The 18,087-nt window shown below is 47.7% G+C and overlaps 1 protein-coding gene across 1 annotated transcript in view; it reads left to right on the forward strand.

Annotated features, from left to right (window-relative positions):
- Window positions 1-18,087, forward strand: part of LOC121580725 (heparan sulfate 2-O-sulfotransferase 1) — a 30,873-nt gene extending 12,786 nt beyond the window's left edge. The window contains exons 2-7 of the mRNA XM_041895737.2: window positions 3,129-3,373; window positions 8,997-9,082; window positions 14,632-14,770; window positions 15,078-15,175; window positions 15,594-15,751; window positions 16,209-18,087. Of these exons, the coding sequence (XP_041751671.2) occupies window positions 3,129-3,373; window positions 8,997-9,082; window positions 14,632-14,770; window positions 15,078-15,175; window positions 15,594-15,751; window positions 16,209-16,435 (953 nt within the window). The 3' untranslated portion in view covers window positions 16,436-18,087. The remainder of the gene's footprint in view (window positions 1-3,128; window positions 3,374-8,996; window positions 9,083-14,631; window positions 14,771-15,077; window positions 15,176-15,593; window positions 15,752-16,208) is intronic.

The following is an 18,087-nucleotide window of genomic DNA, read 5'->3' on the forward strand; positions in this document are numbered from 1 at the left end:
CTACGTTAATCTGTCCTAAAAAGAGCACTTAAAGGAATTAAGTTGTAACTCATGGTGCCTCTGTCATTTATTTGCAAACACTGCAAGATTGTGATGAGGTGTCTGTGTCTGTCATGCATTTGTTTGAAACAGTAGTTCTGTACAGTCATTGAGGAAGCATTTAGTTGAACAGGCTCCCAGTTCCTGCAGCTGTGAAAGGCTAGCCCATGGGTCCCTTGTCCAATATGCTTGAAATTACTAATCACACACTCCTATTACCACCTGGCTGTGTATGCACTCTGGTAAACAAATATTGCAGGTGCGCCGTAAGAGATATAATTGAGTGTCATGCACCTAATTGTCCCACAGGAAACACACCACAGGCCGCATCGAAGCTTACTGTATATATATATTTTTAAACACCACTTCAAATTATTTTTTTTACAGCAGCAACCTAGATCTCCTCCCTGTCATACTCCATTGATTTTGCAATCCAGCGCTACTGAAGCAGATCCATACAAGGCATTACCTCTCAGGCTCTCTATTACTCCTCAGCCTTGTGCTCGAGGGGCTAACCCGCTCAGGGATGAAGAGCTGTGGAGGATGATGGATGTATGAGCTGCCTGGAGAAAGGATCATCCTCTCCTCTGTTTTTATTATCCCGGAAGATCATATGAGACACCATAACACACGACAAACTGTCATATTCACGGATTTCCCGCCAAAAATGAATGATGATTGGAAATGGACAATTCTAATCAAGCGTGAAATTGTTTTTAGTAAATATTGCTATCTCGGCCGGCGTTTTAGAATATGTAATCAGAATAATAGGCGTCGGCTTAGTTGTTGTAGTGTTTAAGAGTGTGTTGCCAGTTCGACCATAGGTCATAATTAGCTGGAAATGGCGAGGGGGAACCAATGGAAATGGCGACTGAATGGAATCATACTGTGTGGCCGAAATGATTCATCTATACAGAGCGGGTCTTTGTCCAGTAATTAAATGACCTCAGACTCGACCATTAGCTAAAGTGTGTTTGGCGCCCTCTGCTCGGACACAGTGGGGTTTTAACTAAGCTTGTTCAACACAATGGACTACAATAAAGCTGTATCTCCTGTTAATTGTTGGCACTGAACACAATGCCCTTAACTAGTGGCTTGGGGCCTGTTTAAGTTCTGCTCATTATGTTTTAGGGCTAGGGAGAGCTGATCCTGATTCAGTTGTTACAGACCGTTACTACTGTCTCTAATGTTTGGACACGCCATGGGAATAGGCTAAGGTCTAGGCCTAGAGATCTGGGCTCCACATAGGCTGCGTTCAGACAGGCAGCCCAATTTTGATCATTTTCAGAGCAGATCTGATTGGTCAAAAGACCAATTGGTGAACGTGGGGATGGCAGAGGGGGCTTGGGGGGTTGGGAGTGCAGCGTGATCACAGATGACATCTTAATCTCTACCAGCTGCCAGCGTGTCTCCGTGGCTAGGCATGGCCTGGCATGGCCTGGGTTGGCTTGGCTCGGCTCGGCGTTCCCATGAGTATTAGATGCTGGAGTGTTGTTATGTTCCAGCACAGATCTGAGCCATTGTCACCACTAGTCAATCTGAGACTGATTTAGACCTGGGATAGGAAACCCAAACGGAAATGGCTTAGGCCTACAGCGTTGTCTGTTTATTCACGGTTAGTCACATACAGTAGCTGTATCAGATAGAAATGTAAGGGTGGCAGGTAGCCTAGTGGTCAAGAGCTTTGGGCCAGTAACCTAAAGGTCGCTGGTTTGAATCCCCAAGCCGACTAGGTGAAACATCTGTTGATGTGCCCTTGAGCAAGGCACTTGACCCAAATTGCTCCTGTAAGTTGCTCTGGAAAAGAGCGTCTGCTAATTGACTAAAATGTAAATTATAAATAGAGAAGACGTAGTTCTCTAGTCCCATTCCCAGAAAGAGGAGACTTATTAGGCCATGCATGCTCAGACAGATCTGTTAACAGTTACACAGAGGCGAGATAGAACAGGGATAGAGTCGAAGCTGTGGTGTGACACAAAGGACTCCACCTCCAAAAAGCAGAAGAAAGAGGATTCCGACACCCACCATCTCAGATTGTTCTGAAATCTTTTCTGTAGTTAGAAACAGATAAGATTAGCATTACTGAAATGCTATTTTGTTGAAAGATTATTTGAACTCTGAGAAATTAAGCTAATTGATTGCAGCCAAATTGGCCATTTTCAATTTATAGGATTAATATATTATTCAATAAAATAGTACCCAACATCCGATTTGGACCAAACCTCCTCTTAAAGACATGCTCCGGAACTTTGGCGACTACTAAGTATTTTTTAACCTCCCACTTTGGACTGGATGTGTCAGTGTATGCCTAGTTCATACATGCAGAATCTAGGAGCAGAATTACTGTCTTACCTCAATTAGCCACGAAGTCCCTAGTTTTTCTGGAAGCTGTGCTGTGCCATTTTCCCTACATTTTCCCCCACTTGGCCAGCCCCCTAGCAATTCAAGTTCTAGACAATATGCTTCAGCCCCTTGCCATATAAGTGACAGCTAGCAAGATGCACACACAGTAGTGAGAGAGAGAGCAATGACGTGGTGCACATATCCGCACCTGTGTGACGTAGTACCCAATTTCCGGGGACCACTTTTGGCTCGTGAGCTCTACTTTCAGAACTACAGGCTAAAAAGTATACTAAAGTACCAGAGAATCTCTTAAACAATGATTAAGACATGAGGGCTCTAAATAAATGGTCAGACTCCACACCAAGCCCACCCTAAAGGGCAGTTTACCGGAGCAGTTCTCTATGTTTGACAAATATAATGAAGCTGTGGCTTGGAGTATTATTCATACTATGTAATGTATTCTCAGTGAATTTTGTGAGTATCTTTTTTTCCCCTGTTCTTTATATTAGGTGCAGAAGGCTGTTAAAAGGATAGTTCGCCTAAATTTCAAGTGCACCCCATTTTATAGATATAAAGTGGCCTATATACAGTATATACAGTATATACCGTATATACCGTGTGTGGTATTGGCATAGTTGAGCCTGAAACAATGGAAGTGGTAGGGCCACTGTTAGCATACTCCTGCTAACAAAATATAGGCTCTCATGTGGGTGAACTATCCATTTAACTCTTCTTCCTCTGGGCAGAGCGGGCCATCGCCAGGCACGAGGTGCGTGAGATCGAGCAGCGGCACACACAGGACAGCCTGCGGGAGCGGGAGGCCCCCTCGGCGGCCGACAGCGAGGACGTGGTGGTCATCTACAACCGCGTGCCCAAGACGGCCAGCACCTCCTTCACCAACATTGCCTACGACCTGTGTGGCAAGAACCACTACCATGTGCTACACATCAACACCACCAAGAACAACCCTGTCATGTCCATGCAGGACCAGGTGAGAGAATGAGGCTGCAAGGCAAATCTCAAGGGTCAATGGCCCTCTATATGTAGCTGATTAGAGAAAATATTGCGCACAGTGGAGGGTGGAGAAATTGTAGGACAGGCTCATTGAAATAGCTGGAATGGAATTAATATAAAGATGTCAAACAATTGGTTTCTTACATTCATTCCATTCCAGCCATTACCATGAGCCAGTCCTCCGTTTTAATGTCACACCAGCCGTCACTGATCGCACACTAATGTGGCAATGTTTTGACCTCTGTGGAAGAGGGAGAGAGACGTTGTCAGCTTCCTGCTTCTCCTGTTTGTCTCCGGGCCTCTAGAGGTCAGCTGTGTTCTCCTCTGCCTTAGTTCTTCCTCGTGTGTCCTCATTAGTTTGATCCAGGTCACCTGTGCCTTGTTTTCCCTTTAGTATTTTAGCTGTGTGTTTTCCCCTTGTTTCTCACTTGGTTATTGCGTCCTGACTATGTGTCTCCTGCTTTGTCCCACCGTGTCTGTCCTAGTAAGCTGTTCGAAGTTATCTTTAGTTTGTTTTTCTCCCCTCGTGGAGTTGTTTTGTTTTGCCTCCTGTTTGGGTACATTAAATCTACTTGCCTGGAGTATTGCCTTGGGTGTTTCATTTGGGTCCTACAACACCTCCTCTGTGGCTAAGGGGTAGAACCCCCAGCTTTCCACATCTGAGACCGGAGTTCTAGCCCGGCTTGTGACAGAATAACCAAGTCAATCATGGACCCAGAAACACTCAGTTCCCAGGACCTGTTGGCGGTGATCACTTTCGACATGAGGCTTCTTTCCAGCGCCATGAAGCCGTTCTCAGCCGACAAGAGGAGCTGATGGCTAGTCATTCTCAACTCCTGGCCGAAATGATGAGTTCCCTCCGCCAGCTCTTTGAACGCCTCCCTGGTCCTCTCCCTTCCCCCAGGTCACCCCCCAGTGACGACAGGCCTTCTCGGTTGGCGGAGCCCCGACTACCACCTCCCAAGCCCTTTTCTGGGGATCCAAGCTCTTGCCAGGGTTTCCTCACCCAATGCTCCCTCACCTTCGAGCTCCAACCCTCAAGTTTTCCCACAGACCGTTCCAAGATTGCCTACATCATTACCCTTCTTTCAGACAAGGCGCTCGCCTGGGCTTCTGCGGTGTGGCAGTCCCAGGAGGCCTGTTGTGACTCCCACGCTGCATTTGTAGAAGAGTTCAAGCGGGTGTTCGATCATCCTGTCAGTGGGCGGGAGGCTTCCAAGCGCCTACTGTCTCTCCGTCAGGGCCCCGAAGCACGGCAGATTTTGCCATTGATTTCCGGACCATAGCAGCAAGGAGCGGATGGAATGATGAAGCGCTGAGGGTCTGCTTTCAGGGAGGGTTATCTGAGCCCCTTCAAGATGAGTTAGCCACCCGAGAACCAGCTGGAGATCTCGAGTCCCTCATAGCCTTGGCCATCCGCCTGGACAATCGTCTAAGAGAGCGGAGAACGGCTCGCCGTCAGGTGTCTCAGTCCCAAGTTCCTCTGAGCAGCTCTGTTTCTCCTGTTTGGACTCCGTCATTCAGAGCTTCCCCGGCTCCTGAACTGCTCCAGGATTCCCCGGAGAGCATGCAGTTAGGCCGTTCCAGGCTTTCTCCCAACGAAAGGGAACGTCGCATGAGGGAGCGTCGGTGCCTCTACTGCGGGGTTGCCGGCCACTTCCGCTCCACTTGCCCCGAGCTTTCGGAAACGCCTGTCCCCGCCCAGCTACAGGAGGGCTGTGATGGGGAGAATTAGAGCGCCTCCTACTAACGCTGTCCTGGCTATTCCAGCCACTCTGTCCTGGGAGGGCCACCAGCATCGGGTCCAGGCTATGATCGATTCCGGTGCCGCAGGTGATTTCCTGGATGTAACCTTGGCTAAGGAACTTAAGATCCCTACCCAACTACTTCCTCAACCCCAGGCAGTTACAGCCTTAGATGGCAGACCTCTGGAACCAGGAAAGGTTACCGAGGCGACTCAGTCCCTGCGACTTACCATCTCTCAACACCAGCAGGAGGAGACCTTCTATCTCATTGACTCTCCCGAGTATCCTATTATCCTGGGTCACCCTTGGCTATGCAGACATAATCCCCAGATCGACTGGCCTACTGGCACCATTCTAAGCTGGGATCCCACTTGCCAACTCACCTGCATGCTTCAGAGTCCCTCAGCCCCTAGTACCCAGTTTCAAGAGTCTGTTGACGTCTCCCGAGTCCCCAGTGTTTACCATCGGTTCAAGGCAGTGTTCAGCAAGGCCCGGGCTACTTCCTTACCGCCTCATCGCACGTATGACTGTGCCATTGATCTACTCCCTGGGTGCTGCCCTCCTAGAGGTCGGATCTTTTCCTTGTCCTCCCCCGAGCACGCAGCTATGGACACCTCACATTAAGAGTCCTTGGCAGCCGGCCTCATCTATGCCTCTACTTCCCGGCTGGGGCGGGCTTCTTTTTTGTTGAAAAGAAAGACGGGGGTCTTAGGCCTTGTATTGATTACCGGGGACTCAACAAGATCACGGTTCGGAATCGATACCCCCCTTCCTCTCATGGCCACTGCTTTTGAGCTGCTTCAAGGGGCTTCCATTTTTACTAAGCTGGATCTCCGCAATGCTTACCATCTCGTGCGGATCCGGCAAGGAGACGAATGGAAGACGGCGTTCAACACGCCCACGGGGCACTATGAATATCGGGTGATGCCGTTCGGGCTCACCAATGCCCCGCAGTATTCCAAGCCCTGATTAATGATGTTCTCCGGGATATGCTTAATCTGTTCGTCTTCGTTACCTGGACGATATCCTCATCTTCTCGAGGTCACTGAAGGAGCATGAGGGCATGTTAGCAGGGTTCTCCAGAGGCTCCTTGACAATCACCTCTACGTTAAGCCTGAGAAGTGTGAATTTCACGTTTCTCAGACTCAGTTTCTCTGGTTTATTGTCACTCCCGGGCACCTAGAGATGGATCCCAAGAAGGTCAAGGCGGTCCACGATTGGCCCACACCTGCCACGGTCAAGGAGGTTCCAACGGTTCATTGGCTTTTCTAACTTCTATCGGAAGTTCATTAAGAATTTCAGCTCGGTGGTAGCCCCTTGACGACGCTTACCAAGGGAGGAGGGACCAAGATTCACTGGGGTCCGGAAGCAGCAGGGGCCTTCGAGGATCTCAAGCGCCGCTTCACTTCTGCTCCGATTCTGGTGACCCTGACCCAGAAAGACCTTTCGTGGTGGAGGTGGACGCCTCAGAGGTGGGGGTGGGAGCCGTCCTGTCACAGAGGAGTGCGGATGGGAGATTACACCCCTTGTGCCTTCATGTCTCGCCCGCCTGTCTGAGGCCGAGCGCAACTACCACGTGGGGGATCTAGAGTTGCTTGCGGTAAAACTGGCCTTGGAAGAGTGGCGCCATTGGCTTGAGGGGGCTCAGCACCCTTTCCAGGTTCTCACAGACCACAAGAACCTGGAATATCTCCAACAGGCTAAGCGGATGAACCCTCGGCAAGCACGATGGTCCCTTTTCTTTAATCGATTCCAGTTCCTCCTGTCTTACCGACCTGGCACCAAGAACGTCAAGCCGGATGCCCTGTCTCGAGTCTATTCTCCCGAGGTACAAGAGGAAGCCCTTGGCATCGATTATTCCGAGGTCTAGGATCGTCGCACCTCTTAGTGGGAACTAGAAAGAGGGGTGCGAAGCTCTTGTCCATGAGCCCGATCCAGGCGGTGGTCCTGCCGGTCGCCTGTACGTTCCTCTCTCTGTTCGGGCCCGCGTCTTGCAGTGGGGTCATGAGTCGCCCTTGACATGCCATCCAGGCAGTGCTCGCACACTGGAGTTCCTCCGACAGGCGGTTTTGGTGGCCGTCCATCAAGAAGGGACGTGCAGGTCTATGTTGAGGCCTGCCCTGTGTGCAACCAGGGGAAAGTCGACACGCCAGCGACCCCAGGACTGCTCCATCCCTTACCTGTTCCTCGAAGGCCATGGTCACACCTTTCTCTGGACTTTGTTACGGGACTTCCTCTATCCCAGGGCAACACCGTCATCCTAGTGGTGGTAGACCGGTTCTCTAAGGCTGCCCGGTTTATTCCCCTGCCCAAGCTGCCCTCGGCTAAGGAGACTGCTGAGCTCCTCATGAACCATGTCTTCCCGGATATTTGGTATTCCCCTGGACGTGGTCTCTGACCGAGGTCCCCAATTCTCGTCCCGGTTTTGGGGGCCTTCTGCAGGCTTGTTGGGCCACAGCCAGCCTATCGTCGGGTTCCATCCAGAGTCTAATGGCCAAACGGAACGGATTAATCAGGATCTGGAGACCACCCTGCGGTGTATGGCGGCCAGTAATCCCACGTCTTGGGCCACCTATATCATTTGGGCTGAATATGCCCACAACACCCTCCAGTCCTCAGCCACCGGATTGTCCCCCTTCGAATGCCAGTTCGGTTACAACCCTCCATTATTTCCAGAGGAGGAGGCGAAGTTGGTGTTCCCTCGGCCCAGCGCTTTGTCCAACGCTGTAGGCGGACCTGGAAGAAGGCCAGGCGTGCCCTCCTTCGGACCTCCCAGAGATACCAAAGTCAGGCTAATCGCCACCCTCGGACGGCCCCTAGTTTCCGAGCTGGTCAGAGAGTTTGGTTGGCCACTAAGAACCTGCCCCTCCGGGTCGAATCCAAGAAGCTTTCCCAGAGATACATCGGCCCTTTCCGCATTGCTAGAAAGGTTAACCCTGTGTCTTATCGTTTGGTTCTCCCTCGTTCCCTTAGAATTAACCCCACTTTCCATGTTTCACTTATTAAACCTGTCTTGTCTTCTCCCTTTGCCCCCCCACGCAGACCCCCGCCACCTCCCAGGATCATTGACGGCCAGCCAGCCTACACAGTCCGCCGGATACTGGACTCCCGGAGGGTCTAGAACTCTCTGCAGTATCTGGTGGACTGGGAGGGCTACGGGCCAGAGGAGCGCTCCTGGGTTCCAGCCAAGGACATCCTGGACCCAGGGTTGATCCGAGATTTTCGCACCCTGAGGCCAGGGTGTTCTGGAAGGAACGTCAGGAGTCGTTCCTAGAGGAGGGGGTCCTGTCAGCTTCCTGCTTCTCCTGTTTGTCTCCGGGCCTCTAGAGGTCAGCTGTGTTCCCCTCTGCCTTAGTTCTTCCTCGTGTGTCCTCATTAGTTTGATCCAGGTCACCTGTGCCTTGTTTTCCCTTTAGTATTTTAGCTGTGTGTTTTCCCCTTGTTTCTCACTTGGTTATTGCGTCCTGACTATGTGTCTCCTGCTTTGTCCCACCGTGTCTGTCCTAGTAAGCTGTTCGAAGTTATCTTTAGTTTGTTTTTCTCCCCTCGTGGAGTTGTTTTGTTTTGCCTCCTGTTTGGGTACATTAAATCTACTTGCCTGGAGTATTGCCTTGGGTGTTTCATTTGGGTCCTACAACACCTCCTCTGTGGCTAAGGGGTAGAACCCCCAGCTTTCCACATCTGAGACCGGAGTTCTAGCCCGGCTTGTGACAGACGTAGAGAGAGAGTCAGAGGGAGAGCGAATGAGAGACAAGGATAGATAGCGAATGGGAGGGGGGAAAGTGGCAGGGTGATACTGAAGAGCGGATTGCATTGGCACATATCATGTATTAATTGTCTTGTCTACCTGCTCAGGTGCGGTTTGTGAAGAACGTGACAGAGTGGAGGGAGATGAAGCCGGCGTTCTACCACGGTCACGTCTCTTTCCTGGACTTTACAAAGTGAGTGCCCCCCCACTGCAGAACACATCCTACCAGATATACTTTTGCTGCTGTCTCCCCCTTGTGGTCTTATATAATACTACATTAATACAACATTAAAGTGCAACATTCAGAACGTCACAGATAGAATGCAACTCTCTATAGAAGGGATATGGCTTTAAATCATGTGAAAAGGGGTGGCGTCATGGCAGGTTGAAGCTTTACATCTGCAACACTGCCCTATTGAACAGGCCCCAGATGAACATCTTATGTATTCATAGATCATCTTAGATTTAATGACACATGATCTTTGTGATATGCGTAAAATACGGGTAGCGCATCATAACATATGGGTAGCGCATCGTAACATACGGGTAGCGCATCGTAACATACGGGTAGCGCATCGTAACATACGGGTAGCGCATCGTAACATACGGGTAGCGCATCATAACATACGGGGTAGCGCATCGTAACATACGGGGTAGCGCATCGTAACATACGGGTAGCGCATCATAACATACGGGGTAGCGCATCGTAACATACGGGTAGCGCATCGTAACATACGGGTAGCGCATCATAACATACGGGTAGCGCATCGTAACATACGGGTAGCGCATCGTAACATACGGGTAGCGCATCGTAACATACGGGTAGCGCATCGTAACATACGGGTAGCGCATCGTAACATACGGGTAGCGCATCGTAACCTACGGGTAGCGCATCGTAACCTACGGGTAGCGCATCGTAACCTACGGGGTAGCGCATCGTAACATACGGGTAGCGCATCGTAACATACGGGTAGCGCATCGTAACCTACGGGGTAGCGCATCGTAACATACGGGGTAGCGCATCGTAACATACGGGTAGCGCATCGTAACATACGGGTAGCGCATCGTAACATACGGGTAGCGCATCGTAACATACGGGTAGCGCATCGTAACATACGGGTAGCGCATCATAACATACGGGTAGCGCATCGTAACATACTTTTTTAATTTTTTTATTTCACCATTATTTAACCAGGTAAGCCAGTTGAGAACAGGTTCTCATTTACAACTGCGACCTGGCCAAGATAAAGCAAAGTAGTGCAATAAAAACAACACAGAGTTACATATTTTTTTTATTTTTTATTTTATTTTTTTATTTCACCTTTATTTAACCAGGTAAGCCAGTTGAGAACAGGTTCTCATTTACAACTGCGACCTGGCCAAGATAAAGCAAAGTAGTGCAATAAAAACAACACAGAGTTACATATGGGGTAAAGAAAAAAAACATAAAGTCAGAAAATACAACAGAAAATATATATACAGTGTGTGCAAATGTAGCAAGTTATGGAGGTAAGGCAATAAATGGGCTATAGTGCAGAATAATTACAATAGTATTAACACTGGAATGCTAGATGTACAGAGATTATGTGCAAATAGAGATACTGGGGTGCAAAAGAGCAAATTAAATAACAATATAGGGATGAGGTAGTTGGGTGGGCTAATTTCAGATGGGCTGTGTACAGGTGCAGTGATCGGTAAGGTGCTCTGACAACTGATGCTTAAAGTTATTGGGGAGATAAGAGTCTCCAGCTTCAGAGATTTTTGCAATTCGTTCCAGTCATTGGCAGCAGAGAACTGGAAGGAATGGCGGCCAAAGGAGGTGTTGGCTTTGGGAATGACCAGTGAGATATACCTGCTGGAGCGCAGACTACGGGTGGGTGCTGCTATGGTGACCAATGAGCTAAGATAGGGCGGGGATTTGCCTAGCAGTGATTTATGAGATGGCCTGGAGCCAGTGGGTTTGACTTACGAACATGTGTGAGGACCAGCCAACAAGAGCGTACAGGTCACAGTGGTGGGTAGTGTATGGGGCTTTGGAGACAAAACGGATGGCACTGTGATAGACTACATCCAATTTGCTGAGTAGAGTGTTGGAGGCTATTTTGTAAATGACATCGCCGAAGTCAAGGATCGGTAGGATAGTCAGTTTTACGAGGGCATGTTTGGCAGCATGAGTGAAGGAGGCTTTGTTGCGAAATAGGAAGCCGATTCTAGATTTAACTTTGGATTGGAGATTCTTTATGTGAGTCTGGAAGTTGAGTTTACAGTCTAACCAGACACCTAGATATTTGTAGTTGTCCACATACTCTAGGTCAGACCCGTCGAGAGTGGTGATTCTAGTCGGGTGGGCGGGTGCTAGCAGCGTTCGATTGAAAAGCATGCATTTAGTTTTACTAGTGTTTAAGAGCAGTTGAAGGCTACTGAAGGATTGTTGTATGGCATTGAAGCTTCGTTTGGAGGTTTGTTAACACAGTGTCCAATGAAGGGCCAGATGTATACAAAATGGTGTCGTCTGCGTAGAGGTGGATCTGAGAGTCACCAGCAGCAAGAGCGACATCATTGATATACACGGAGAAAAGAAGTGTCGGCCCAAGAATTGAACCCTGTGGCACCCCCATAGAGACTGCCATAGGGTCCAGACAACAGGCCCTCCGATTTGACACACTGAACTCTATCTGAGAAGTAGTTGGTGAACCAGGCGAGGCAGTCATTTGAGAAACCAAGGCTATTTAGTCTGCCAATAAGAATGCGGTGGTTGACAGAGTCGAAAGCTGCTTGGCCAGGTCGATGAAGACGGCTGCACAGTACTGTCTATTATCAATCGCGGTTATAATATCGTTTAGGACCTTGAGCGTGGCTGAAGTGCACCCGTGACCAGCTCGGAAACCGGATTGCATAGCGGAGAAGGTACGGTGGTATTCGAAATGGTCGATGATCTGTTTGTTAACTTGGCTTTCGAATACTTTCGAAAGGCAGGGCAGGATGGATATAGGTCTGTAGCAGTTTGGATCTAGAGTGTCACCCCCTTTGAAGAGGGGGATGACCGCGGCAGCTTTCCAATCTCTGGGGATCTCAGGCGTTATGAAAGAGAGGTTGAACAGACTAGTAATGGGGGTTGCGACAATTTGCGACTAGTTTTAGGAAGAAAGGGTCCAGATTGTCTAGCCCAGCTGATTTGTAGGGGTCCAGATTTTGCAGCGCTTTCAAAACATCAACTGTCTGAATTTGTGTGAAGGAGAAGCGGGGGGGCATGGGCAAGTTGCGCAGAGGGTGCAGAGTTGGTGGCCGGGTTAGTGGTAGCCAGATGGAAAGCATGGCCAGCTGTCAGCAAAATGCTTGTTGAAATTCTCGATTATTGTAGATTTATCGGTGGTGATAGTGTTTCTAGCCTCAGTGCAGTGGGCAGCTGGGAGGAAGTGCTCTTATTCTCCATGGACTTTACAGTGTCCCAAAACTTTTTGGAGTTAGTGCTACAGGATGCAAATTTCTGTTTGAAAAAGTTAGCCTTTGCTTTCCTGACTGCTTGTGTATATTGGTTCCTAACTTCCCTGAAAAGGTTGCATGTCGAAAGGCTATTTGATGCTAATGCTGTACGCCACAGGATGTTTTTGTGCTGGTCCGGGCAGTCAAGTCTGAGGAGAACCAGGGGCTATATCGGTTCTTAGTTCTGTATTTTTGAATGGGGCATGTTTATTTAAGATTGAGAGGAAATTACTTTTAAGGAACAACCAGGCATCCTCTACTGACGGAATGAGATCTATATCCATCCAGGATACCTGGGCCAGGTCAATTAGGAAGGCCTCCTCGCTAAAGTGTTTTAGGGAGCGTTTGACAGTGATGAGGGTGGTCGTTTGACCGCGGACCCATTACGGACGCTAGGCAATAAGGCAGTGATCGCTGAGATCCTGGTTGAAGACGGCTGAGGTGTATTTAGAGGTATATGTCTAGTCAGGATGATATCTATGAGGGTACCCATGTTTAAGGATTTAGGGTTGTACCTAAATGGGGTAAAAAACATAAAGTCAGAAATACAACAGAAAATATATATACAGTGTGTGCAAATGTAGCAAGTTATGGAGGTAAGGCAATAAATAGGCTATAGTGCAGAATAATTACAATAGTATTAACACTGGAATGCTTGATGTGCAAGAGATTATGTGCAAATAGAGATACTGGGGTGCAAAAGAGCAAAATAAATAACAATATAGGGATGAGGTAGTTGGGTGGGCTAATTTCAGATGGGCTGTGTACAGGTGCAGTGATCGGTAAGCTGCTCTGACAACTGATGCTTAAAGTTAGTGAGGGAGATAAGAGTCTCCAGCTTCAGAGATTTTGCAATTCGTTCCAGTCATTGGCAGCAGAGAACTGGAAGGAATGGCGGCCAAAGGAGGTGTTGGCTCTGGGAATGACCAGTGAGATATACCTGCTGGAGCGCAGACTACGGGTGGGTGCTGCTATGGTGACCAATGAGCTAAGATAAGGCGGGGATTTGCCTAGCAGTGATTTATAGATGGCCTGGAGCCAGTGGGTTTGACGACGAACATGTAGTGAGGACCAGCCAACAAGAGCGTACAGGTCACAGTGGTGGGTAGTGTATGGGGCTTTGGAGACAAAACGGATGGCACTGTGATAGACTACATCCAATTTGCTGTGTAGAGTGTTGGAGGCTATTTTGTAAATTACATCGCCGAAGTCAAGGATCGGTAGGATAGTCAGTTTTACGAGGGCATGTTTGGCAGCATGAGTGAAGGAGGCTTTGTTGCGAAATAGGAAGCCGATTCTAGATTTAACTTTGGATTGGAGATTCTTTATGTGAGTCTGGAAGTTGAGTTTACAGTCTAACCAGACACCTAGGTATTTGTAGTTGTCCACATACTCTAGGTCAGACCCGTCGAGAGTGGTGATTCTAGTCGGGTGGGCGGGTGCCAGCAGCGTTCGATTGAAAAGCATGCATTTAGTTTTACTAGTGTTTAAGAGCAGTTGGAGGCTACTGAAGGATTGTTGTATGGCATTGAAGCTCGTTTGGAGGTTTGTTAACACAGTGTCCAATACGGGTAGTGCATCGTAACATACGGGTAGCGCATCATAACATACGGGTAGCGCATCGTAACATACGGGTAGCGCATCGTAACATACGGGTAGCGCATCGTAACATACGGGTAGCGCATCATAACATACGGGTAGCGCATCATAACATACGGGTAGCGCATCGTAACATACGGGTAGCGCATCGTAACATACGGGTAGCGCATCGTAACATACGGGGTAGCGCATCGTAACATACGGGTAGCGCATCGTAACATCACGGGTAGCGCATCGTAACATACGGGGTAGCGATCGTAACATACGGGTAGCGCATCGTAACATACGGGGTAGCGCATCATAACATACGGGTAGCGCATCGTAACATACGGGTAGCGCATCATAACATACGGGTAGCGCATCGTAACATACGGGTAGCGCATCGTAACATACGGGTAGCGCATCGTAACATACGGGTAGCGCATCGTAACATACGGGTAGCGCATCGTAACATACGGGTAGCGCATCGTAACATACGGGTAGCGCATCGTAACATACGGGTAGCGCATCGTAACATACGGGGTAGCGCATCGTAACATACGGGTAGCGCATCGTAACATACGGGGTAGCGCATCGTAACATACGGGTAGCGCATCGTAACATACGGGTAGTGCATCATTATACCATTTATTCTAACACTACCTCTCTGTTTTGACCCAGGTTTGGAGTAAAGAAGAAGCCCATCTACATCAATGTGATCCGTGACCCCATCGAGCGCCTGGTGTCCTACTACTACTTCCTGCGTTTTGGGGATGACTACCGGCCCGGCCTGCGGCGCCGGAAACAGGGGGATAAGAAGGTCAGTCTGCGATCCTCTGCATTATTTTGTACCAGCTAGTGTATTAGTGATTAACACTGTAAAATATAGTTTAAATGATTGTAAATAAAATGGGCATTGCTGCCTACAATGAAGCTACAATCTGGGAGAGAAAGAGATCCCAGCAAACTAATGCAGATTCCCAGTCCCAGATAGTTACTTTAAGGTTCCACTGAGGAAAGAATTATGCAATTTTATTTATTAGCAGCATTATATACAATGTATTTTAACAGTAGAACACGCTTCCATAGGTAATACTGTCTTTGATTGTCGTTGATGTGTGTTTCAGACCTTTGATGAGTGTGTGTCGGCGTCAGGCTCAGACTGCGCCCCGGAAAAGCTGTGGCTGCAGATCCCCTTCTTCTGTGGTCACTACTCAGAGTGCTGGTATGTACCACTCCTTACGTTACATCCACACCAAGCATTCTTAACCTATAACCCCATTACACACTTCTTAATGGGCTGGTATATTGACAGTAGGACACCAAACGTGAACCCCTTTAACATCTAACTTACCTTCATTAGACACGCTATATTGCATGTCTTTCTTTTCTAGAGGCGTTCATTTTCTTTTTCTCTCTCTCTCTCTCTCTCTCTCTCTCTCTGTCTCTCTGTCTCTCTGTCTCTCTCTCTCTGTCTCTCTCTCTCTGTCTCTGTCTCTCTCTCTCTCTCTGTCTCTCATCTGTTGAGAATGTGAGACTAGCCTATTTTGCTTGATCTAAACAACATCTGATGTACAGCTGATGTAAAAAGAACTTTATAAATGCATTTGATTGATTACATGATTGATTGACATCTCTTGTAGGAACGTGGGCAGTCACTGGGCCCTGGAGCAGGCCAAGTATAACCTGGTCAATGAGTACCTGTTGGTGGGTGTGACAGAGGAGCTAGAGGACTTTGTTATGATGCTGGAGGCGGCGCTGCCACGCTTCTTCAGGGGCGCCACAGAGCTCTACAAAACAGGTACTCTACCAGAGACACCCCCATGCCTCCTGCGATGACGTTTTAGATTATGACTTTATTCATTACTTTATTTATCACTAAGCAGAAATTGATTTGTCATTGATTCATTTGTTTTCTCTATCTATTTAAAGCTATTTTTTTATTGTTGTGTCAGCCTACTCAAATAGAGGAATATGTATTTTGAGTCTCTGTAAATGGTATGTAGAATGATTACGTACCTATTTCTGAACGTGCACGTAGATGTACCTTTGCCACATGAGAGGTGATGTGCAAACAAAACAACAATTTCACTTGTTATTCCCCTTTGAGACCAATTATCACCTTTTAACAGCTCTAAATAATATACAAGTGCCTCTACATTACATTAGATATTTTTTACCTACCATTTTTAACTAAAAACTAAAATGCAAGGGTTGACCTATATTGGTAGTGATGAGCTATTCCCCTTCCCCCACAGGGAAGAAATCCCACCTGAGGAAGACGAGTGAAAAGAAGCCGCCCACCAAGGAGTCCATCGCCAAGCTGCAGCAGTCGGCCATCTGGAAGATGGAGAACGAGTTCTATGAGTTTGCCCTGGAGCAGTTCCAGTTTGTCCGGGCTCACGCCGTCCGGGAGAAGGACGGGGAACTCTACCTGCTGGCTCAGAACTTCTTCTACGAGAAGATCTACCCCAAAACGAACTAACTAATGCACATGGAAGATGAACCATTCATCTATGCTTCATCCCGTAGTTACATACACTGGACAGAGGAGAAGAGGAGGAAGACTAATATCATCAGTGGGTCTGTGGAACTGTCGGTGTTGGACGTTATTTGGACGTTAGTCAGCAGTTTCGGAATGTCGCCCGCTTAACTAACTGACTCCTCCTCCTCGTCTCCATAGTAGCCGACAGAACCAGGAAGCTACCTCTTCCTGGTGCGAGATAGTGCCAATAGGTCATGTTCCCATCACCATCCCAGGTCCAGGACTCCGTTTCTACTTGCAGGTGAAAGGTCACAGGAGTGGTATGCTCGACGGACACATGACAGGAGACGAGTCTACTTGGCAGCTGCCCATGTTCTCTTCCTTCTGATCACATGGTTTTTATTGGCCGTGTTCTGTTTGGTTGTGTTGTTGTTTATTCTGCTTCACTAGCGTTGTCTATGGGAACATTGTCCACCCACTTTTATACGTCAAGAGGGTGTTTTTTTTTTATGTTGAAATGACGTAACCCTCTCACTAATAACTTAAAAGTTGACTACTATGTTATCTTGGAGTTTACCTATATGAACTGCAGACGTTTTTCCAAAATCTGAATCCTGTGACCTCCATAGACTTGAGTGACAGATGCACCCTGTTCATGACTGGTACTACTCTTCTGTGTTTTCTACTCTACTTATTTAGTTGTATTCTGACTCTTTCACCCAGTTGGATTATTGCTAGGTGGAATGTGAAGTGTTTACACATGTTGTAATTAAACTATGGAAGAAGACAGACAACCGACCATTCAGCTGCTGTACATAATACTAATTTCAATCTGGATCAAACAGTTATTCCATATCAAGAGGACGTGCTATTATTCACTTATTTCAGCTTTGATATAACACATTTAGTTAAAGAGCCATTTGTACATTTTTCTCTCAGCTTTTGTTATTTTCTCTATATTGGTGAGAGACCATTTAATTTTTGTGCTTTTACTGTCATAATCTGTCATCATGTTTGCTATCATTGGGCCACTGTTAAACCCAAAGTGCTCCCATTGTTTTGCTGCTGTAAATTCATGAACTTGCTGAATTTCTTCAAACAAAGTGTGAAGTTGACACATTATTTGATGACCGAATTTTCTTTTCTTATTATTATTATTTTGCTATTACCCTTAATTTTGATCATAACTTGCAAACCATTTTCATTAAATTTGTATGGTTATTATGTAAGACTATAACCTAACCAATGTGTGCACTGCTAACTGCTGACACTGCTAATGCCAAATTCGGTTCTTCTATTGATGGCCTATTAATACAGACACTGATCAGATCATCTCTGTGACTCAGCCCAGCCACAGTGACTGCAGTGCTGGAGCACTAGAACAGCCTACAAAAATGATGTGAAGAAGTGACTTTCCCAGCTAATCAAGCCCTAGCCCAGACATTGAGGCAGCAGAAGTACTAAAAGCAAAGGGATTTTGTTCACAGGGGACTATAAAAGAGAGGTCGACTCCCTGAGGTGAGTTGTAATGTTGGGAGGGGATGGTAGGCAGGCAGTAAAAACCAAACATTGAGATCATGTCAGACACATTGCTTGTGTTCTCATGTCATTAAAGAGGCACTCCACCATGTGACATCATCAGGAGTAATTTT

Source organism: Coregonus clupeaformis, chromosome 14 (assembly GCF_020615455.1).
Source record: "Coregonus clupeaformis isolate EN_2021a chromosome 14, ASM2061545v1, whole genome shotgun sequence".
In the NCBI taxonomy this organism is placed as follows: domain Eukaryota; kingdom Metazoa; phylum Chordata; class Actinopteri; order Salmoniformes; family Salmonidae; genus Coregonus; species Coregonus clupeaformis.